At 31.0% G+C, this 23,999-nt stretch overlaps 2 protein-coding genes and 1 long non-coding RNA gene across 7 annotated transcripts in view; 2 read left to right on the top strand and 1 right to left on the bottom strand.

Annotated features, from left to right (window-relative positions):
• The window catches only part of dom (domino helicase), a 41,005-nt gene extending 22,429 nt beyond the window's left edge, over positions 1–18,576 (top strand). The window contains exons 33-48 of one of the 4 annotated variants that reach the window (XM_074115480.1): positions 3,660–3,695; positions 3,799–3,961; positions 4,452–4,705; positions 4,802–4,938; positions 6,311–6,407; positions 7,752–8,030; positions 8,228–8,365; positions 8,662–8,970; positions 9,420–9,560; positions 10,624–10,725; positions 10,872–11,006; positions 11,991–12,125; positions 12,968–13,093; positions 13,685–13,846; positions 14,827–14,967; positions 16,012–18,576. In XM_074115480.1, coding sequence (XP_073971581.1) covers positions 3,660–3,695; positions 3,799–3,961; positions 4,452–4,705; positions 4,802–4,938; positions 6,311–6,407; positions 7,752–8,030; positions 8,228–8,365; positions 8,662–8,970; positions 9,420–9,560; positions 10,624–10,725; positions 10,872–11,006; positions 11,991–12,125; positions 12,968–13,093; positions 13,685–13,846; positions 14,827–14,967; positions 16,012–16,026 — 2,370 coding nt within the window. In that variant the 3' untranslated portion in view covers positions 16,027–18,576. Of the gene's footprint in view, positions 1–3,659; positions 3,696–3,798; positions 3,962–4,451; positions 4,706–4,801; positions 4,939–6,310; positions 6,408–7,751; positions 8,031–8,194; positions 8,366–8,661; positions 8,971–9,419; positions 9,561–10,623; positions 10,726–10,871; positions 11,007–11,990; positions 12,126–12,967; positions 13,094–13,684; positions 13,847–14,826; positions 14,968–16,011 lie in introns of all 4 variants that reach the window. The other 3 variants (XM_074115481.1, XM_074115478.1, XM_074115477.1) reach the window with 3 other exon arrangements.
• Positions 18,577–19,996: 1,420 nt separating this feature from the next.
• Positions 19,997–21,972, bottom strand: LOC141447750 (uncharacterized). 2 transcript variants are annotated; one of them, XM_074115552.1, is made up of 3 exons: positions 21,832–21,972; positions 21,139–21,242; positions 19,997–20,516 (listed from the first exon to the last, which is right to left on the bottom strand). In XM_074115552.1, exons 1-3 carry the CDS (start codon positions 21,832–21,834, stop codon positions 20,018–20,020), a joined length of 606 nt encoding a protein of 201 aa, XP_073971653.1. In that variant the 5' UTR covers positions 21,835–21,972; the 3' UTR covers positions 19,997–20,017. The 2 variants fall into 2 exon arrangements, with proteins under 2 accessions (XP_073971653.1, XP_073971654.1); XM_074115553.1 differs by having other exon boundaries at positions 21,628–21,875.
• LOC141447754 (uncharacterized) lies at positions 21,917–23,217 on the top strand. The gene is made up of 2 exons (XR_012454548.1): positions 21,917–22,059; positions 22,209–23,217. It is a non-coding gene; the product is annotated as an uncharacterized lncRNA (long non-coding RNA).
• The last annotated feature ends 782 nt before the right edge of the window (positions 23,218–23,999 follow it).

Here is a 23,999-nt window from a genome sequence, read left to right as displayed (position 1 = left end):
AGGAATTCAACCAATTTTCGCCCTTCTAGACTCGAATATTTATTCAAACAATATGAGAACTAATAGTATTTTTCTTTGTACATGTAAATTTAATCGATATATTTTAGATTTCTCTTGTTTCAAATTTTAAGCAACTTCATTCTTAGAGAAACGTTTCTAGTGATTTGATTGCAAAAAAAAAAATCACATATCCTTCACAATTGCGTCCTGGTTGATGTTTTATATTACATGAACATCTACAAAAATCTTGCAAATGCTTTAAATGGATATTGTCCACTTATTTAAATTATATTCCCCACCTAAATGCAGTTTTCTCTTCTATTTCTTGGTCATGTATTTAGTGATTTTCTTTTTTCTCTCCTTTAATACGACCTTTTCTATTCTTTAGACACTTTACAAGCACCATGAATATTTAATTATAATTGGTTTGATGATTTTTGTATAAATTAAAAGGATATCAGTTAGCTTCAAGCCTAGTTTGTTATCGTAACTATTCGGTTTACTATTCCTGCATTCTTAGTCATCAACTAGTATTATAATTGGCAGTTGTTAAAGGTAAAAAAGAAAATAACTGGTATTGTATTCCTTCCCCTTCTGCAAGTATTTATTGAAACTGAAACTTAAGCATGCCTTCTTCAGAGATTTAGTTTATCTGGTTAGTATAAAAGAAATTTAATTTACTCCTTTAACTTTGCTGACGACTTCCGTTCAGTGAGTCTGGTTAAATTATTATTATTATTATTTTTTTTACAAAAATAATAAACTAAATCTTTAGAAGGCTGAAAACAGAAAGTAAGTAGTAAAAGACATGCTGTGATGAATAAAACCGTGGAATTTCCGAAGTAATTTTTACCAATTCTGAAAAAAAGAAAAATGAGATAAATCCGGTGATTTAATAATAATAATAAAAACCATGTTCAGCCATGTTAATAAATATAACTTTTGTTTACTTTCAATCGTGTATAAATATAAATATAACTGGCACTTCTCTTTTTGTAAATAATCGATAATTTTCTACTTTCCTTTTTTGATTTTGTCGTCTGCCAATAAATTAAAAATAAAATCGTTAACTATAATTTTTTTTTTTTTTTTTTTAAAGCATGTATGCTGTGTATAATAATGATGAAAAATGTGGACTTAACTAAAAACTATTTGTGAAGTAATGAATGGACCATCAAAGCCCCGTTATAATTGTACATATTTTTTGGTGCTTTATGTTTTTTGAAATATGCATATTTTTTTTTTTTTTTCTTGTCCAATTCTCAATAGTTTTTATATACATATATATATATAAAACTATAAATTTACTATAAAATGTACAATGTATTGTATTTGAAATAATAATAATAATAATAATAAAAAATTATTCTCTATGGTGTGATATTTTTTCTTGGTAAAAAAACGATTGTTTGGGCTCTGTTTTGGTGTCTTAAATCTTGTTTCTCTAAGTGTGCTCTTTGTGCGATATTTCCTCCTGTAGTTGAATGAAGTAAATAAGTGAATAAGCGAATTTTTAGGTAGGTAATTATAGATGTTATTGATAATCACATCATATAATTTAAATAAAAATAGAGTGGAATATTTTTTTTGCTGAAACAATTTCTTTCTTTTCTTTTTTTTAACATAATTTTTATTTAATCATAAAAAAAGGGTTTGGCACCAAAACATTGTCTAATTAGCCATTTTTTTTTATAATAGTTTTTTAAAATAGTTTTCTTACCAAGAAGTCTCGCACATAGAGCAATTTCAAACAATAATTAAATTAAAATAAGCACCTAAAAAAAAATGTATTAAGGCATCAAAACATGGCTCAGCATTGGTTACCCTAATTTTAATCTAGTAGCAAATATTTTCAGTAATTTTTAAGTTGGTTTAATATTAAAGAGAATCATAGTCACTATATTGTCAGTTAAATTTAAGATAGAATTTATTGCCAGCTTAGTTATAACTTAAAAATGCATTTACATACAAAAGAAATGGATGAGAACTACTTTCACGGCTATATTTAAATACGATTCCTTAAGGTTTTCACAAACTACAGAGTTTTTTCTGCTAAATATTAGTTTCTTTCAAAGGGTTTTCAGTCATGCTAGAATGCTACCTTAAAATCAATAATAGTGAAAAGAATTTCGACCAAAAGCGGCGGTAGCTTTTATCGGTGTAGAAAAGTTATGTTATTCGACCTCTTATTTGTAAGTCAGTTCTTCTACGTATACGAGATGCATTAGGAATCTTATAAGGGAGCAAGTATATACTAATCCTAATCCGCAAGTTAGCAGAAGTTTTTCAAGTTGTTCGTGCAACAATACGAGCAAGTTGGTCTGAATAAAGTACGGTTAAGTAATAAAGTAAGGTTTTCTTTCCTACGTGTGAAGAAGGGTTAAAAGTATATATATCTTTTAAGATTTTCTTAAAAATAACTTGTAACTAATTTCTTTAAACTTTATTTTCTCATTGCGAAAGTGTTGGTTTGTAATTTGATTGGTGGGAGGAGGGTAAATTTTTCTAGGGCAATTCGTTTAAAGGAACTCGAAAGAGGCGAGTAAACTATTATTTTGTTTAATGAATCATTTCAATACGGGTACAAATCTGCGTATATTATAAAGGGAGGATAAGTGTCGATCAAATTTCTGGTTCAAAGAAGAACTAGTGGAAATATTCAATGGGTTTTTCTCGTTTCTTCTAAATTTCGTATTATTAGAACGCAAATCAAATAAAAAACTCGCTTATTTGTAGTAAGAGAAAGTTGTGTGAGTGTTCATATCTTTTATTTTTAATACTTTAAACGCAAATTACTAAAATTCTAAACGTTAGTAATTTCTTCCAAGATCTGGGGTAAGCTATTTGTGGCAGGCGACTTCATGGATGGTCCAGGTTTTTCTTTCTTTGGTCTTGAAGTTAGGTTTCTATTCCTAAGTAGCATAAGCTTTTTTTGTTCACTCGTGGTTAGCTCCTCTACATGATTTTGCCAAAAGGTGCATCCATTGGTCTGTTGGGCATTTTTATTCAAGTATTCTAACCAAGAGATAAAAATTTTTTTTCTTCGGTAATTGTTTCAAATTCTTGTGTTAGCATATATCTTTTAATAGCAGCTGTCAACAGAGATAGTATTAAAAGGATGATCTTTATGTGAGATATTCTTATTCCTTATTTAGTTCTATGATTCTATCAAAGAAAAACCTTTCTTAGTTTATCTAATGTAGCACGCTTGTTTATTGTATTCTTGACTGGTTTCTGATTTATATCTATTATATCATTGACTATCAGCAAGTCTAGTGCGAGACGGAAACATAAGTGAAGTCAAAATCTTTCACCAAACTGATCAATTCCACAACTGAAGATGCATAAAATCAAAGATATCCAATACTCCTAATCTTACCACTCTTTCTTTTAGTATCATTACTAATGATTCAGAAAGTAAGTTGTATTATTCAAGAAATTAACAAGTAAAGAAGTTGTTTTTGTTTAAGAAGAGTGTAAATAATTTTATTTAAAGGATGAAGAAAATATATTCCACATATCTATTTTACGATATTCAAGCACGAAAAACTGGGACAGTGATTTAAGATCTTCCTTTGTAATTGCGTGACTTCTATTCATCGATTACAGAATTTTAGTTTTACACTGTTTGTTGGATTTGATTTTTTTTCAAATTTCAGATTTGGCTCTCCGACGATGGCAGAGATATTATGCCGGTATGTATTTATTTATTTTTTAAATTTATATATTATGATTTATTATTATGATTAAACGTTTTGTCGCGTAAGTAATACATACAAATTAATTTCCTAATTATAGATGTGGTGTCCTCCAACTCCTCCTCAAGATGACAGTGATGTTTACATAGATCACGCGCTAGGGCTATTGTATCAGCAAAATATTATGAATGAAGCACAATTGCCTCCCGTTTTTGTAAAGAAGGAGAGAAAGAGAAATCGGATAGAAGCTAATTTACCTGAAGGTAAGGATTTTTACCTGAAATTTTAGGCTGAACTAAATTTATAGCACTGTTAAAACGGTTCATTAATAATAGAATAAAACTAGTGCTTCGCCTTAATTCACAGTAATTCTCATATAACATTTATACATGGAAGTACAGCTAAATAGTAATTAGGCAGTACTGCTAAGGGCAAGTTTCGCTGGGCTGTTTCAAACCTTAACATTCTTAGATACAAATAATAGTTTTAGGTTGTAGCAAGTTTTGAAGGAGTTAACTTCGCAATTTCTCACAAGGATTCTGTTATTCTTTATCTTGAGAGTTGACGCGTACTGTTATGTCTGCTCTTATTAGATATATTAGGAGGATCACATTTGATTCTACATTTCTATCAAGCTTCATTAGGGTCTGTAATTGGACAATCCGTCCCTAAAGAGGAATAATATTAAAGTACGATAGTTATTGATGCGTTTTCATTCATTTTTGAAAATGGTATCTTTACAAAAAATTTCAGGAGGAAGAGGAACAGTACCTCCAGTCAAAGTGCGGCAACGAGAGGATACTCTGATGCACGCGCCCAGATCACTATTCGATCGACCATCACCTGCACTGATTAAAATGAGACAGGAACTGCGACTGCAGAGATATCGTGGTTTGATGAGACCTGCCGTGCAAAATATGCTAAAACCACAACTGCCGGTGAAACCTCTTCCAGAACCGGAACATGTACCTGATTGGGTAATCCAGGAGGATTGGACAATATTGCAAGTGAGTAGTTAAGTTTTAAGCTTTCAGATGATAACAAATTTCAATTTTTATTAAAATTTTACTTGTTTTTCTAATATATGTGATGGTTTAATGCAGGCAATACAGCAGATACAAGAGCTCACTTTAAATTTGGTTGTGCTCTCTCCAGCTCATACGCCAAACTGGGATATGGTCGCCGATATGGTAAACCTGACCTCTAGAACATACCGTTCTCCAAAACAGTGCAAAAACAGGTACGTTTGCATTTTTTTTAAATGCCATATATGTTTGATTACAGTGCTTTTTATTTAGAATATTGTTCCCAAGCCTTTATCGTATTGCAATTTTTTAAGAAATTAAATCCTATTCAGATTCAGCCCATTGTTTTCAAACTTCAGTAATATACAGTTGCTGTGTTTACTATTCATTAATTTACTTTGAATCTCTTTGTAACCCCTACTCAGAGCAATTCTGTTACCGGACAATGAGCAGTATAAGGCTTTTGGAAAAGAAAAATCTAATTATAGCTAGCAACTATACTTGAACCAGGACTTCTGCTCTTAATTAAAACAGGCTTCATAAACACTGAGCTAACCCCTTCCTTTACTCGAATAAAACTTAGGTTCCTGAGTCAGTGACCCATTTATTTGTCCTACTAACCTTGCTCACGACAATGTAAGAAATTCGTTGAAGTGAAAATGATATTCAAATTTTTTTTTTTTTTTCATAGAATCTGGGACTTAATATTACCTTAAAAAGAACGCGTTGCAGAGGCTTCCAAAATGTAGATCTATTTCGCATATATTCGAGACTTTTAATTCTAACGATGATTTGATTGAATATAATAATGGTGTCTTTAGAAACAAGCTAAACTTTGGTAATGATTGAAACCTTACATACGGCTTACCTTTGCCTTTGCTTCTACTTAAGAGTTGCGAGATAATCCACCCATTCTACGTTTACTTTGAATATTCTACTCAAAGAAAAAGCAGATAAAGTCATTGGTGAAATATGTGGGGTTCGTCATTAGAGAGCTCTTGGTTGGGTTTGCGTCTTTAACATTGATATTTAAATATGACAATAGCAGAATTGTTATACTTGGAAGTTGGATCTCTTTTAGTAGAGTTAAAGCCTATAACTTTATACTTCTCTATTTTAATAATCCCTCAATTGATGCCAAAATAAATTCCCAAGGTTTTTATTTTTTTCTGCTCTAGAGAAAGATTACTAAGTGCTATACTAATAATACACTACATTTTATCTGTAGTAGCATACATTTATATTGTATCCTTGACGACCGGTTTCATCCATCTGCAGTACTCAGCCAGTGTAGTGCGAGACGAAACATAATTGAAGTCGAAATCTCCATACCAAACTGGTTAATCTACCTCAGACGATGGAATCGTCAGGGTTACGATAAACATTCGAGCTAAGACAGATTAAAGTACGGCAGACCTAACCAAATTGGCTATACTAAATACTAATTATAGAACTGTTAGCATAAAAAATAATTTTAAAAAACGCTATTTTATTTTAATCTGGTCTTTATTATGGATAGTAACTTATATTATTTACAGATTCAAACATTAAAAAAAAAATACATATACATGTTTTGTCGTTTAACAGATATGAGTCAGTGATTATTCCAAGAGAGGAAGGGAAGTTGATATTTGACAGTCCTAGGAAGCAAAAGAAAACCAAAACGCTCTACAAACCACCTCCGGTATTTTAATTTAATTTATTTACTTTTTAAGGGAGGTATTAACTGAGTAGCTAGTGCAATGGCCTCCCACTAGATGATTGCTCTAATTCTATCTACGTTTAGATATATTTTCATTCCCAAGATCTTGTGACAAGGCAGTGTTGTCTGTAACCAGAGAACACTGGTTGGAAGCTGGCATTAAAATGAAAAATAGCTTCAATTATTTCAGCGCCCTAAGTTAAAAAAAAAATTTTGAAAACAAAGTATTTGAATCTTAAGTTTACAATCGCTCATAACTGCAAAAGAAAGGGAGTACTTCTATTTCGAACCATAGTCTACTTCCTACGAATTCCTAATGGCCCTGATTCTCGTAAAAAAGAGTAATGAATGTAATTATGTTCTTAACAATGAATAAGTAAAGATTGTTAATAAGTTATTAATTTACCATAATAGGTAGTACATTTTATTTGAAAAAATTAATTTTAACTTATTCTAGACGAACAGAAAATTTGAAATTTACTACCTTTTATTTGTTGTCGATTATTTAATATTATCTTATTCGAATATGTCCGTAACAGTCAATTTATTGTTTTGTATGACAGATTCCTTTAAGATTTCTGGATTAACGTACAGTTACACATAACTTAAAATACTTTAGTACTGATGTGTCTGTCACTCATGTGTTTGATTGCTTTATTATTCTAACTTCGTATTATTTCTAAATTTCTATTATTCTATAGTATAAATGTAGAAATTTAAACACCACGTTGTTTAACTGACTGACTCAATTCTGTTCATTTGTAAATTATTGAACCACTTTATGTGGTTGGACTCGATGTTGTTCAAACTAGAAAAGTGACACGATTTGTTCACATCTGGTTCTACAGCATGTACTGATGTATAAGTCTGGTAAGGAAAGATTTCTTTTCTTATTATAATGTAAAGCGTAACAGATAGTAGTTCTTAACTGTTCTTAAATAGTTAGGATATTGGCTCAACATCCGTGAAAACTTTACTTATTTCAAGTCAAATTCAAAAAGTGTTAGAACTGTTTGAGTTTGAGACAACACTAATACGCATTGTTAAGTTGGAATGTTCTGTCTTTAAAAAAATATTCTATAATATGAGTAATATAGTCTGGTGCAATTTTTATCAAGAAAAAAGAGAATCTTGTTGATTTTTATTTCAATTTGGGGTGCCATCCTCACAATTTAGAACTGTTCGTGAGCATTTTATTTGAGAAAGTTTAGTACATTTTTGAAATTCCAACCATGAATTTTTTATCTAAGAATTTGTAACTAGTTTGTAGGATTACGTATATTAATGTTTCGATATTGACCATTGCTTTCAAAAACTATGTTTCAGTTGAAATCCGGACGTCCGTTGCGCACTTCACAACTTTACCAACAGGATAATAATTCATCAATGACACAGGTGATGAATTCAAGATTCGATGCCATTCGTTCAGTGTCCAATAGACGTGCACCTACTGTAAAACCATTGTTAGTAGATCCGGCCATGAAAAATCCCAAACATGCCGAAGTTTTGTCCGAATGCGCTATAGATTATGACAAACCTTTATCTCCGATAGAGGTAGCATCTAGAAGGGCCGACCGGATAGCAAAGGAAAAGCAAGCTCAACAGGTGGATATATTTTTATAATTTTTTAATTTTAAATACATTAAAAAAGTTGAAATACTCCTGCTGGTCATGGGCACCTGGGAGTGTCTCTTCCCTCAGGAACCTCCTGATGATTTTGATGCTTGTTTCATTTGTATTTATTGTTTTCCTTATATTATAATATATAGAGCACAGCTAATGACGCTCAGTATGTGTTGAAGCTTCAACAACAACAGCACAGCAAAGTGACACAGACTGCGCTAGCTGCGTCCATTGCTAATGGAGCTTCAGCCGCGGGTGTGTCCACCACCGTGCAGGCTTCTTCTACTAGAAGTTCCCAGGCCACAGCTCATCTTCAAGTAAGTGCTAGAGATCTTTTTCTTTTGAGAATACATGATTTTTCGTTTTAAAGAGATCTTAAGCCATTCAGATGTACAATAGATCATAATAATTTCTCTTTCAGACTGGAATACGTGTATACGTAACAAACGTATTTTGTGATGTCATAAATAAGACATTTTTTAAAGGTTTATCTAGACATAAATTTATAAGCTGGTGCTATGTTTGCCCTGAGATGATGAAGTTTTCAATTAGATTTTTAGCCAGTTAAGATGGTTATTTGAAAAATTTGTTACAATGAATTCTCCCGTTACAGGATGTGGGAAGTGGAACTGCTGCAGCAGCTTTAAGAGGCGTAATCAGTTCGCCAACAAGCACTTCCGGTAGTACCAGCATACAGAGATCTCCAACTGCTAGCCTAGTATCTGTACAGACTTCACCTTCTGCGACGTCTGTCAAAGGAACGAAAACAATAAGTGCACCCCAGATTGTATACCAACGTCAACAGCATATACAATTGAAACAACAACAGTTACGAGTGATACAGTCAAGAACTCCTAGTTCGCCGGGGCAGAAAGTTTCGGTCGCCGTTACAGCTAGCTCTCCTACTCAGCGAATTCAACAGGTGAATGCTTATGGTCACTTCTTGTCTTTTATTTTATATCTGGAATTATTACATGTCGGGCCAATTTTGTTACACTTTCCTACTGTTTTTTTTAAATTTAGTGACTTAATATCGATATGCAAATTTATTATTAATAAGATTTTGGTTTTAATCAGCCGCTGTGTTTTAAATAAGTATTTTTTTAAGTGGTTTCACAATATAAATACTTAGGAAAGGACGCAGATATCAAGTAAAACAAGTTGTACAGTTGAGAATATATTTTATTAATGCAAAGCTTGGAATGATTCTACATCAACTTGTTACCAGTTGTGTCAATTTCCCACAATGTTAGGGGGGACAAATTAAACATTCACAATCGATTGTATTAAAAGACTTACTAGAGTATATAAAGATTTCAGAATTTCTTCCTAGAACCTAATGACATGTTTGTTAATAATATTTGTTGCTAGGTGAAAGCTGGCGGAGTTACACGGACTGTATCTGAAACAGAGATGATTGCTTTATTAAAACGTCAACAGGCCAAAGTATCGTCTTCCTCTACAGCTGCACAGTTGACGTCAGCTCAGATTCTTGCCCAAGCTGGTTTACAGGTGATGATCCAAAATTTGGCTTTTAAAGCTTGTCTTTCGATTGTTATTATTATATACTACATAGTTACCTAGCAAACTAATTCTTCTTCGTTAGAAATGGTGATGAATATTTTGTAGCTTCCCCATCAAGACAGGAGTATTATAGGGATGTATACTTGGATTGAGAGTGTATTCCATTAGTACAATGGACATAACCTTACTAACTGACCCATTGCTGGCAACTTACGCAGAAGGCATAGTTATGCTTTCAACTCACAAAGATAGCATCCTTACAGTTCATCCATCTAAATCCCCATTCATTTCAAACACTGGAAGATAAAAAAACAATGTAACGAAATTTACGCCCATTTACCCTGAGACGATCGAGCTATCCAACCATTTATATCAACAATAAACCGTTCTCTCATCACAGACATTCACTACCCAAGACCTTTTTTAGACATACGACGAACATGGAACATTTATGAATGGAGAACTACTCGTTAAAAGCGAGATAATAACATGGTAAATTTTTACTGATCCAAAGTAAACATAATAAGCAAACTTTACCTTTTAAAATCCATAATAATAACAATTTAGGCTTGCAGTCCACTTTAGAAACCGATACCCAAACTGAATTTTACACATACCATCTCGCTTTGTCCATTCTACGTCACAAAAGTAACAGTAGTGTAGACCTAAATATACCATTCGTAAGAGACCTAAAACAACAACTTTACAATTGATTTTACAGCAAACTAACAACCTATACATCACCAACAAGTCCATCCAGACCATCTCTGGGAATCCTTTCAAATTCTCTGGGAATCCTTTCAGACATTTGAAAGGATTCCCAGGCCTAGAAGGCCTTTTGTTGGAGGAAGAAAAAATAACCTTTCAAAGAAGGTGGCACTGGCAACTTTCTCCAAATCATTTTAAGACAATTTGTTTACAAAAATTCAATTAGTTAATTGCATTAGTTTGCAAGTTGTGAATTAATATAAAAAAATGTTTTTAACGAAAATGCCTTGTGAAAAAATTATTTAAAGAAAAAAGTAAAACTAATTATTTTTACTGTTTTTAGGCCCAACAGACCAGTAGTAATTCAGGATTAGGACAGGTTGCAACATTAGTTAAGACTGTTCCGGCTAATTCCCTTCCTGTTACTGGACTGACATTGCCACAGGTTAGTATTCACTCATTTTATATTATAGATGATTCTTAACTTATTTAGGTATCTTACATAAACAGTAAATTATTGTTGAGAATCCTATACGTACTGTAGAGCTTAAAATAACAATAATTAGATAGAACAATTGTCATATAATGCAGATGAGAGCTGCGCTCGGGTCCAGCATAAAAGCGGGAACTGTTACACCTCAACAGATACGCCAGTTGTCACTACAACAGCAAATTTTCGCTCAACATCGTAAACTTCCTCAGCAAAAAGTGACCCAGATTGGACAGGTAAGTTATATTTTTGTCTTCTTTAAGCTGATCAGGCACCTAGTTCCAAAAGTCTCTTTTCCATAATCATGCACCTAATTCTAAAGATTTGGCCTCTTTTCCAAAGGGAGTTCCGCCCTTCCACGTCCCTTTTTTCATTCGTCATTCAGTCCAAGCCCTCTCATGTGGCAATCATTTCAATTATAGTGTAAATGGGTCAAATTTGCCACATTGTGTTTTCTTCGGAAATCTTTCCTTTGATTAGGAAATTGAAAATGTTTTTAGTTTTGTGGTTTGTGTTTTGTTATTTGTAATTCTATCTTAAGAAATACCTTTAGCCCGAATGATTTTTTAATTATTTAAGAGCAAAATGAGAATGTAAATTTATACACTATTCGAGTTATTATTAGTTGAAAGTTACTATAATGCTCGCAAGTTTTTGTTGCTTAAACCGAACTTGCTTCGTCAAAATCTCGCTGTGAACAGATTCTTGTCATTCCTTAGGTTGTTGGTGAATTTGTGAATGATAACCCTCCTTTCTGTTAACAGATTTGTGGGTATGATCACTTTAAACCCATCCTTTGTTAAGACAGAATTAGTTATCACTAAAATTAGTCAATATTTCAGATATGTTCTCAACCTACTGATCCAATTATTGAATTGCGTTCAAAATCTTAATGATTGTCAGCAGTATTTTCACAATAGACATTAAGCAAACTCTTAAAATGACCGTTTTTTCCCACAGGGTTGGTACGATAGTTTTAAAATACCCCTTTTTCCAGGGCTGGTTACGAGAGTTTAATAATGAGCCGTTCAAGTTTCCGGCCCTATGATCCAAATCAGAACAATTAAATGGGTACTATGAGTCCTTTATTGTGTTTTGGTTTGCATATCCACTTGATTATTTTTGCCATCCTGATCTGTACTTCTACTTCTTACAATCTGGTTGGCTTCTCTCTTGCTACCAGTTCTGACCACATCTATTTCTTATTAATTACCACATAGTCTAACTTATTGCAGGTGTCTACAAAAACAGGAGCTACTGCTCAGCTAATAGTACAATCACAGAAGTCAATTCCAACATCCGTTACCATGCAACAAATTCAACAGGTCATCAGGCATGTCCAGCCGCAACATGTGGTGAGTTTTCAAGCCACTTTTTTCATTGTCTCCTTAAAAGGAAAACTACATTGACAATAAAAACGTCTTTCTGTTATCCTCATTACGTTGTTAGTTTATTGCTCGGGAAAACAATGAGTTAAATTTATTTTATTTATTTTTACATAATGCTTTTAGGATTACTCCCTTATCGTAGAGTTTGTTAATACAGAAATGTAATGTAGTATTCGGTTCACTTAAGACATAGTTTTTAACAATTATGTAAGTAAGCAATTTACAAATATCTAAATAAACAATTTCTCACATTATTGGAGAAATTAACTAATAACTGAAATATAAATTACAAACGTGAAATATAATTTACATAAAGTTCAAGTGACTAGTTGTTACAAAAATGTAACAAAACTATTATACTTTGAGAATGCATTTTTTGTACTTAATTTATTTACCAAAATTTGGACTAACTCGAGAATATAAATTGCAACTAAAAGTTACCATTCATTCAATAAGAATCTTTTTATTAAAGTTAATGTTTTTTATTTATAAGAGTAAAATATATGATCAGTTTTAATTCTAGACAATATGGACAAACATTAAGTGGTCTAATTCAAAGATTGCTTAGCGTAACGGACGAACTTAATGCACTCCTGTAGGTTTCCTTATGCACGTTCATTGAAATGCGTCCGTTTTTTAGGAAAATGAACTTTTTTGCATTCTCTATTTTGAAAGTTATGATTGATGATTATTCTCAAAAAAGGAATAGTTTGAAAGGTTACAAATTATTCCTTAACTGTTACTTTTAAAGGAATATCTTTATTTTACTTCCCACTGATAAAAGTTGTGTTTTTCTTTTCTATTTAAAGGTACCTGCAGCTCAAAGTAGTTCCACACAGGTATCTCACGGTGCTTTCGCCAAAACTGGAGGTTCGCAGCAAGCCCGAGTCATACCAGTTGCTGCTTCCCAGCAATCCATTAAACAGGCTATCCAGGTAGGTAAAAATGGATCAATTTTTTTATTTAATTTTAAAATTCATCGTATCAGTTGACTTCATCCAATGCAAATGATAACAATCTCGCTCGAATTAACAAGCTCCATTTTTTTTACAACTCCGTAATTTTTTTTTTTGTAAGTAATCTCTTTATATAATCTCTGTTTATATCTTTGTTAATAGTGTGGATGCACCTTGGGTTAATGCTTTGGGTTGGTGTACGAGGTGCGTCCTTATATTCCTTATAAACCTACCTCAACAGTATAAATGTTGGCGAGATAGTTAGGCGTCAATGAATCGCGTTAGATCTTTGGAGTTACGATGTGCATGTGTTTCTTGCGTTTTTTGGCATGAATGTGCCGAAGAACAGTTCGGCTCTATCAGCTCTGTGAGCTCAGATTTCTGATTATATTGTGGTTATATGAAAAAATGTCTATGTCAAAACAAAAAAATTTTGTGAATTGCTACATTTAAGTATATTAAGTTTACCCTTAATTTATGAACTCTGGTTTTTATCAGAGAAACTAATCATTTATCAGTAGTAAATTGTCAAATATTGTGAGGTTAACTAAAAATGGATTGACTGTACAGGTTGTGACAGCTAACAGTAATACAAGTCCCAGTACGGCAGGGAACGTTGCTAGAACTGCTACGACGGTCACTATAGACCCTTCAGGTAGAGCTACTCAGACTTCACTTCCTTCCGGCACCATTAAGGCCACAACTTCCACTCAACAAGCTATACTTACACAGGTATGCAAACTCCAGAGGACAAACAGATTCTAGTTATTTATTAGATTTGTGTCTCACTCATTGCAAGAAAAGGCTTTTGAAGAGCTGCGTACGTGCATAATGGCATAGGGTATTGGCTTGGCGTCAACCATTTTTTAAGGCAAGCAGATTTCTCTGTGTAAAGTAACTATTCTTCGGCTGTGAATGGAAAACGCTGTAAAGCTAAACATTATTTAAGCGCTACTCCTCTGTGTTGTACCTACCCGGAGTTAGTAACTAGTCCTGAAGACGTGTAGTTGGACCTTACCGTGTCTGAGGGAATAAAACTCTGGGTCAGTTTTTGGGTGTTTTGATTTACTTCTTGGGCAACCACAAGACCAATTAAGTATTCAGTAATTCATCATTTAAAAGAAAAAGGTTTTATTTTTCACGAGAAATGTTCACTCTCTACCATGACGGCTGTCTAAGATAAGCCTACATTGTTGCCTTTTCGGAGAGTGAGAAATCCGCTTAAACCTCGTACCCACATTCGTGGAATGATGAGAAAAAAGTATTACGTTTAACAAGGAAAAATTTATGTAGCATTTGAATCGGGCCAATCAGTTGTAAGTTCTCGGGATATGGATTAGATACCAACGAAGTCAACAAGTACCTTCTTGGGCGCGAGGTATGTACCCTGCGAAATTGGCGGATATAGCTGAGTCTATCCTTATTGATTTATTCTCTCTCTCGTTCCAACACTCACATCCTTTTAGTTGTTTCCTTTGTCTACTTTCTTACTTGTCTTATAACTTGTAAGCAAATTTTATATGAATTCCATTTTCTTGGATTAATTCATTGTTTTGGCTAGCTGATTCATTGCGTTTGTCTGTGATAGATTAGAAAGCTACGTTTTTGTACGCCTCAACAAAGTTGAGTAGTTATTGTTTGATTGATTAAAGTGTTTTCTTCTTATTATTTTTATCTTCCGTTAGCTCAATATAAGCATAATTTTGTTTCAGGTATCCGCAGTACTGCAACAACAAGGTCAACCAATAACTGTAAGACATCCGGTCAGAATTCAAGCAACATCCGCTCCGCTGGTAGCTGTTACTGTTTCACAAGCACCAGCCACAGTGTTGACACTTCCAACTCATGAAAACGTATGTAATCGTAATAACTGCATTTCGTAGATTATACCAACCAAGAAAGTCGATAGTAATTTTATTTTTTAATTGAGTAAAATTAATTTTGCTTAAAACAAATTTTAACAAATATTATTGCTATTATTAATTTAATTATAATATTACTATTACATTACTCCATAATTATATTAGTTCGAGATAGATCTTTTAGAATGTCTATTAGATATTAGATTTATCCAGGGTGGGATTAATCATTAAGCAAAATAAACACTTGCCAGGTGCATCACGTCAAGTGCAAGCCGAATTTATAATTTCTATGGGCCGTTTGATGCAAAATCACTGATTTATCTGAAGTAGGATCCGCAAAAAGGGGCCATCTCCCTCACATTAGAAAAAAAAAAAATTGTACACAGATTTCAGTTAAATACAGTAACTAATAGATGTCAGAGAGCGAAAGAAGACCTTTTCTAAGGGTCTTTTAAAGTTGTTGGGAAACACAGCCTACAATTTATGTATTAAAAAGCTGCCCTAAAAACAGTACTACCCTACATACGAACTGATTAAAGATAAGTAATTGGACGTGATTCCATTTAAAATTTTCGTTTGTGTTGCGGAGAGACTAAAGGAGGTGGCTGAACTTTAGATTGTCTTGGTAAACTTAACAAAATAATTATAGAAGATAATATTCACGATATTTTTCCAAATGTAGACATTGGCTTTCGTTAAATTAAGTTTTCAAGTTCTGGTGAAACGAAAATCTGATCTTAGCAAATTTAAAAAAAGTGGGAGAACTTTTCAAACATAAATAAAGTGAAAGTATACAAAAATTAATATTTTATTTTCTACCTTAATGTAAGCTTTGTTTAATTTCGATTTTTTTTTTTTTTTTTTTGTACAATTGTTTAGTTTAGATTTCGAATTACCTCTAATTAAAGGTTCAGGGTAAATCTACAAGGGTTTTAGGGCCTCTAAAGATCTATCTGTTAGAAATCTAATGGTAGCAGAGGATAATATACGTATATTTCTTGGAAAGTATTCTTAATCAATTTTATTTTGTTTCAGAACCAACAATTGTAAACAGCGGAATCTACATTTCACAAATATCGACGAGTTGTATCTTTAAATTGAACTGATTTGGATAAATTTCTGAAACCTCGTGTTTCTCATAGTTACTTATATTTTTGTTTAGGACATTGTATGTAGGTATACAATTTTATTTTTCGAATCACTTTCGAGAAAACGTTAAAAGAAAAGAAAAACGAAAGAGAGTAGTTAAAAAACATGGTGTAGATGTAGTCTAAAAGCTCTTACAAAAAAAAAAAAATGTAAATATGACTTTGTTTCGTAAGACAAGAAAAAAAAAAAAAAAAAAAAAAAAAAAATTGTCCATTTGATGTAAAATAGAATTTAAAAATTAATTTTGTATTTTTTTTGCGCATCGACCACTGGTCATTAGCGCCCTTTTTTTACTATTTTGTTTGGATTTGTGACCTTTAAAAGTAATAATCTTTTTCTATAAATCCGTAGTAAAAAATTAATAACAGACTGAATTTTTATGTTTTAGTTACAATATTTTTTTTAAAAATAGATATTATTTTTTTAACCATCATATCTTTAACAGGGCCGATTAATTTTTTTTTTTTCTAAGTAGCGGGCCACTACTTTTATTAATTATCGAAATGAATTGTTTATGTAGAAGTGTCATTATTTACTCTAAAGCCCCTTAATTACTATGAATCTATAGGCTAATAAATAATTCATTATTCTTGAACAACAAAACAAAAACAGATAGCGGTTCAGAAAAGTGTCAACTACAATAATTTATTACCAACTACGAAATGGAAACATTTGTGGATTTTTAAGGTGTACATTTTTATTTTTTAAATTCAAATAAGAATTTTACTCATATTTGCAGATCTTGTGTTGATATCTCGTGATTGTTAGGCTCAAAAAAAAAAACAAACTGAGCGTGCCTATGTTCAGAATTCACCTTTCTTTACACATCATATTCACCATCTTCTTTTGTGTCCAAATGTGTTCCTCTTCTATACAGTAACATCAGTCCATAAGTCGTAGCTGACTGGAACATCGCGAACTACTCTGATTTCATTAAATTATGAATTTAAAATTTCTATTCGCATTGTATATGTTTCTTTCAGAACTTATTAAAAAAACCTACATTTAGTAAAAATTAAAAGTTTGATGAAAAGCTTGAGAACTATAAAAAGATAACATTGTGTGTGTTTTACACAGATTATTCCGCGCCTGTAATTGTTCTGAAAATAAATTGATAAAAACTATTTTCTAAAATATTAACCTAGCACAGGGGTCGGCAACCCGCGGCTCACGAGCCGCATGCGGCTCTTTTATCCAAATTTGGTGGCTCTTCAGCCTGCCCAAAATATATTGTATATTTTAATATTATTGAAACGAATGAAAATTCCATTTATTAAAGGTATTTTTTCAAAAATAATTTTAAATGTGCTAGGTTCGAAATTGAATAGAATTATACAATATCAAAATAAAGTACTTGATTTATATTGTATGACTGCCGCCTTTTCATTCGTTTATTTATTATTTATTTACTTTGCAATACATGTGAAAATAAATATATAAAACATTTAAATGTTATTGAATGTCATAAAATAATAATTTATGAATACAAATGATCTGCAGAGGTTTCTACACTATCATTCTTGCGGCTCTTGGTAAGATTTATTAAAATTATTTAAGGAGAAGTGGCTCTCTAATTAAAATAGGTTGCCGACCCCTGACCTAGCACATTAAATAATGTAAGTTTTCTTAAAGGGTTTTCTAGTGAAAAGGGTGCGCCCACAGACCTTCTTTCCTATATTCTTTACCGGCAGATTAAACGGCATCGTTATGAAGTTTTCTTGCAAAGCTTCAGTAACAACAAACTCGTAGCAGATGGTTCCAATTAAAATTCTTTTTGTTAAATTAATATTTTTGTATAAATAACTTGTACTAAAATTTTATTTTAACTTTGAAAAAAATGGTATATTGTTAAATTTAAACATATTTATTGGCGAAATAAATATTGCTTTCAATTTCTCTCTCAAATTAAGATAAGCTAACTACAAATAAAAATTTTTAATAATTATAACTTTTACTTAGCACTTGATAACCAACTAGTTTAGATTACTTTTTACATGTCTAAAATAAAATTAATTGATGTGAGAATATGCTGAAAACAAATTAATAATAAAATATTTTACAGCCTATTTTGTAAAATACTAATTGTAAATACAAGTAACAATACGCATTCGATTAGTTCACTGTTTCAAATGTTCAGTTTATAAATTCCATGTACATAATTGTAATTCATTATATAAAAAGAAAAAAAGATCAAAATCTATTTACTATTTCTTAAATTTTTGGCTAACATATAGATGTATATTATGCTAGTAGTATATTATGTACAATATACATATATAAACTATAAAAAAAGCCCAAATATTTATTTATTCATTTGTAAAATATACAGTACATAGTAATACATAATTTATATGTAAATCGGAATATTTTGCAGAGTGAAGAAGAAAGAAATCTGTTAATCCATTTGTAATTTTTTGTAAATACATTTTTATAATATATCTTTCGTTATAATGTGGTTAGTTTGTAAATTTTGCAGCTATATATTATTTTTTATCCTTTTTGTTTTAAGGCTTGGCATCTTTCTCCTCCTCTTTAATTAAGACAACTAATTTAAAAGTTACATGTTGGTTTCTTATTCGGATATTAGGTTTATTGGAAATTTTTATAGAAATCTATTGCGAGGCATCAATCAAGTTTTGAAAGTACAGCAAAAAATATTGAGGTAAGGAACAATGAATTTGTTTCATTATTTACTCGTAAATAAACATTTAAGTAAGTACAAAAACGATACGTTTCTGGCCTAAATCTAATGAAGTTATAAACGCTCATTCAAATGTCTTCCAAAACATGAGCACAGAATTGCAAACATCTAAATAAAAAATCAGGCAACATATATGTAAGGAATACATGTGATAATACGATTTATTTATTGTTTGTATGTCTGTTTTTAAGCAAAAGATTTTTTTTTTTTCCCAGGGTATTACCATAGATTTTTCGCTGTAGAAATTTCCTACACTTTTAACTGAAAAATAGCAGGCATATAAACAAAGGATTAAAAAAACTTGAATAAATCCAATAACAAATCAGTTTATTTTTACACAAATGAGCAGCGTTTACAGTAAAACACATACATATTTACATTTCTAATATAATTCTACAAAAATAAAATACCACCCAAAAATTGAGTAGAGAAAGCGTAAATATAGTAAAAAAAATGGCCTTTTTACAAACTCTGTAAAACCTAATTTTAGGCTTTTATAAAAATATAAAGTTATTAAATCTCTTTTTTTTTTATTATAAAACGTAGATTTTCAAAATAAAAAAGAATGCAACTTAAAACAAAAAGTTGGCAATATAAAATCTTATCAGAAGATGAGAGGTATAAAGGAAAACTATACATAAATATAAGGTAAATATTTCATTTGATTAAAACCGAAGAAAAACAGGCCTAAAACACATCACATTACGTTTTTTAACGTATAAAGAAACTAAACCATAATTTTTCCACAAAATATGTACAATTTGATGGCAAACATCTCAATACTAAACGCACATTATCAATAATTAATAATAAACTGATCTCCACAATATCGTCAAGAAAATAATAGAAACAAATTAATAAAATGTATTTAAAATAAATTTTAAAATAATAAAAATGTGTGAACTGTTTGGAATTTAAATTATACAGCCAAAATTATTGAAACGTGACTACTCCGGGAAAATAAAATTTTTATAATTTCGATTATTTTCAAAAACTATTTTGTTTTCTAGACACATGTTTATTTTATAAATATAAATGTTGAATGGTTAATACATTTTACCTTCCCTCAGGTACATTTTAGTTTAATTTGTTCTACATATTTTTCTTACATATTTTATCTAAAATGAATTTAAGCCATTTTTATAATAAATCTTTAAGATATATCACATCTTTTTTTTTTTTTCTATACTTTTATTTTTCATCGGCCTTTAATTTTTTATACATTTTTATTACTTTTTTACTTGGAATTAACCCCTGGGTAAGACCTAAGTGTTTTTTTCTCTTTTTCGTACAATTATCATCATCGCTGAGATTTTCTTGTAAATTATCAGTTAAATCTTCATTGCTTCCAATGATTTTAGTTTGATCAGAAACAATTGTATTATTATCCAATTCTTTATTTGGATCTTGTAGATTGTTCAAACTGTTAGTGGCTTGTTGTTGACAAGCGTCTTCCATATGATGAGAAAATTTACATTTTTTACCAAATCTGCATTTACCGTTCTTAAACATCCAACATACTTTCTTAGAACCTGTAGCGTTATTATTTTGTGGCACCATTTTTACATGTTTTTCCAATACGGCAAATTTTGCATTTTCAGCTTCAAGATATGGATTTACAAATACAGAATTTTTTATTTTATTAGTGAACGCCGGTGGTGGTAGACGTTCATTATTTCCACTCTCACACCTATTAAAAAAACAAAATATTAAAATCAAATTAATTCTAAGGTCTTAGTTACTTCTTACAAATGGTTTATAATTTTTGCTAAAACTCCCCCAAAAAAATTATCACGAAGGCGAGAAACTGTACTGTACCCTTTAAGGGTACCACTAAATACGTCAGATACCGATCTTAAATTGGTTTGACTGGACCAACTTCGAAGGACGAAGAACACACTTTCTTTTAGCATCGAACTTACCATATCGGAAGAAGGATTTTCATATAGTAACGTTGTATATGCTGATTTTTGGTGAATATCTAAGTGCGGTCATCAATAAAAACAACTTCTTTGCTTTATACCAACGTTTCGGTAATTTTTACTACCTTCTTCAGGGTAATATAAAAAAAGTTTGTGAAGTTTAATGTGGAGCTACGAGTATAACATCATAACTGTTTATCAACTGTTGATGCTGCAGAGATTCAAAATTAAAATTCCCTTCATGGACAATTTTGAGAGGGCTAGTTGTCTATAAATTATTCTATCTTGGTGAGGTCCATATCAATTACCACTCAATAAACTACGAGTATTTAAAATAAAAGTGTTATAAGATGTACACTTAAATAAATCATAAAAGCAAGTTGTAATTACTTGTCAAAGTGGTTATCATTTTCCGAGTCTTCACTAGATTCTTGACTAGATTCACCATAATCAGCGACAAGCGAAGCCATCATATTATTTAAAATGAAGGAAAGCTGAAAAGTTAAATTGAGATTTATTTTTTGCGATTTAAGACTAATTATTACATGAAAATAGACTATATTAGCTTAAAATAGGTAATTCAGTTATTCTTCACAACAATACAAATGCTTTGGGTGATTTGGATATTTTCCTTCAGTCCGAGAAAATTTTAAAAACTGAAATTTTGCATAAGTTTCAGAAATAATTTGGCAAAATACTTTATTTCTTCAAATTTCCAAATCACGAAAATAATTCTAAATAAATTTATAATGGCTTCAAACATCTTAAACACGAATAACCTTCATTTCACAAAAACGAATAAGTTTAATTACAAGATTGTTCTGTAACAGTTATAATTTTTTAAACGCAAATAGTAACGTTGAAATAATTTAATATTACCTCGAAATTTTTAAATTTTGTTTTAAAGGAAAGAAGACATGGTTTTCTAGTTAAGGCCACGAATATTTAGATAACATAAAATTATAACTATATCCTTTTCATTGACATTAAATTTCATCCAGTTTTCTAATGAAAATAAAGTTGTTTTCTAGAAAAAAACTACATATTTATAAATTACAGCATTATCACTGAAATTGTAATCACCATGCAACCTTCCGACCAAAACACACTTCAAAATGTCGGTGGCAACTCTAATTGAAAAAGAAAAACATAACCTCAACACTTCGGACCGTCTTGTCTGAGTAGAGCAGAAGATGGTGTAAGCAGACCAAGTACTAACGATATTTTCGTTAAATGTCTGTGTTATAATTATGTTTTATTCTCAAACCTTGATTTTTCATATGTTATTGGATACACGCTGATAATACTGAGGTAGTTCAAATTACTTTTTTTTAATTTTTTTACATTTAATAATGATAGGTCAAATATTACTTTATTTTGAAATCGATAAAATATTTTTTAGTTATGTTAGTTCAAACATGGTTTTTAAAAAATGTAATGCCTTCTTTGGTTTTATTTAGATATTCAAGGGAAGTTATGCCTTATAATACGAGCCGTTGTCGAATGAAATTTTAAAGTTAACGAACTATTTTATTTTCAATTCAGATGAATCTTCAACTTAACAAACACCAAAGAAAATTCTGAAACAAATTGTACATCCAGTGTACATGACAGTGTTAACGAATTTTCCCTGATTGCCAATTTTTCAGAACATCCTATTTCTTCTCTTGTGTTCAAAATTTAAAACGAAACTGCCATCTAGTGATTGGATTAACTAGAAAAGTTTTCCTAAAATATGGAGTGTGAAATTACAGCTAGCAATGAAGAAGAAAGTAATAGTCAGTCTACTTCCCATTGGCCACAAAATATTCAACCCTGTCCAATATTTAAAGATATTGGAAAAGGCAATAACACTATCGAAACAGTTGAAATTTCAAGTGGTTCTAATATGGGTGGAACCATTTTAATGAATGAAAATATTGGTTTAACAACCCCAGACGATAAACAATTGAATCGCCGTTATTCCTTAAGACCACGTAAACGTATTTCCAAAGATATAGGAAGTAATTTTAAAAAAGTTATGAAGAGAGCATTAAAAAGTAGTAGACACTTGAAACATCCACAGTTAGAAACCATTTTTGAAGAGCCAGTGGTTACAAAAAAAGGAGAATTACTTTTTATTGGTTTGTCTAAAGCGAAAAGGTCCATAACTTTTTCACAGTTTGTCTCAAAAGCAAAATTAAAAAAACGAAAATCAAAAGTGAAAAAGTTGAAAGAAAGACTTTTGGCTGAAAAGAAAAAAATGGAAGATGTTGAAAGTAAATTGTGGAATTTAGGTTTGTGAAATAGGTAAAATATCTGTTAATAAGTTCCTGATAAGTGGCATCATGAAGTGCTTATATTTTTTATAAATAATTACTTGTACATGTTACAGTCAGAACATGACTGCAAAAAATTTAAAAAAAAAAAATGTATTTTTCTATTAATTTAATACATTTGTAATTAAAGCATTTTTGTTTTTACCGAAAACATTTGTTTTATTCTCAAAATTGTTGGCATCTACACATATTCATTTTTGGTTTGTAGTCTTTAATTTCTTAGAAAAATCATTGATTTTTTTTTTTAACGTCTCTGATCTATTTCAGATTTGAATCCACGAACTTCGATCAACCATTACCTCACTTAAACTAACAATCTCTCTGCTTGTACTGCTCCAAGTTTCTCTTTTTAATTTTTATCTTTTAGTTTTGGGTCATCCTGTGACAAGTATTTTGCATTTTCTTGCTTCATTGACTGCCTTCATTAAATCCCAGGTCATTCATTATTTTCCCATATCTCAGTTCATATAACATACATTTTCTTCACATCATATTTAACTACTGTAACCTATATTTTAGCTGTTATTTCTGGGGGTCGTCAAAGGTTCAGCGTTGTAGAATACTTATGGTAAATGATGTGGAATAAATTAGTATATTTTAAGTTTTCTTCAACCAAATCCTATTGAAACTAAACAGCCCTTTAATTTCCGTACAATTACGTAATTATTTTTAAAATTTGAGAAACTAAGCTTAGAAATTACACAATCGGATTCTCCCTTGTTGTCACACACTCTCAATCTTTGGACTTGCCATCTGCTCGCCTATATCTTTCCTCTTCCTAACAGGATTCTGCTTCATCACCTTTTCAGAATCATTCACCTTAGTTGACCTTTAAGTTTTATTTTTGCAAATCTTTCTCTCACGTCCTTGCCTTGTTTACATTCTCATTTTTCATCTCTGTTGATTTAATTGCACACTTCCAATAATCCATAG

Source organism: Rhodnius prolixus, unplaced genomic scaffold (genome assembly GCF_049639745.1).
Source record: "Rhodnius prolixus isolate KJV_2025 unplaced genomic scaffold, Rpr scaffold_13, whole genome shotgun sequence".
Taxonomy (NCBI): Eukaryota; Metazoa; Arthropoda; class Insecta; order Hemiptera; family Reduviidae; genus Rhodnius; species Rhodnius prolixus.
The sequence above is the reverse complement of the archived record's forward strand: the minus strand, read 5'-3'. Positions and strand labels throughout refer to the sequence as shown.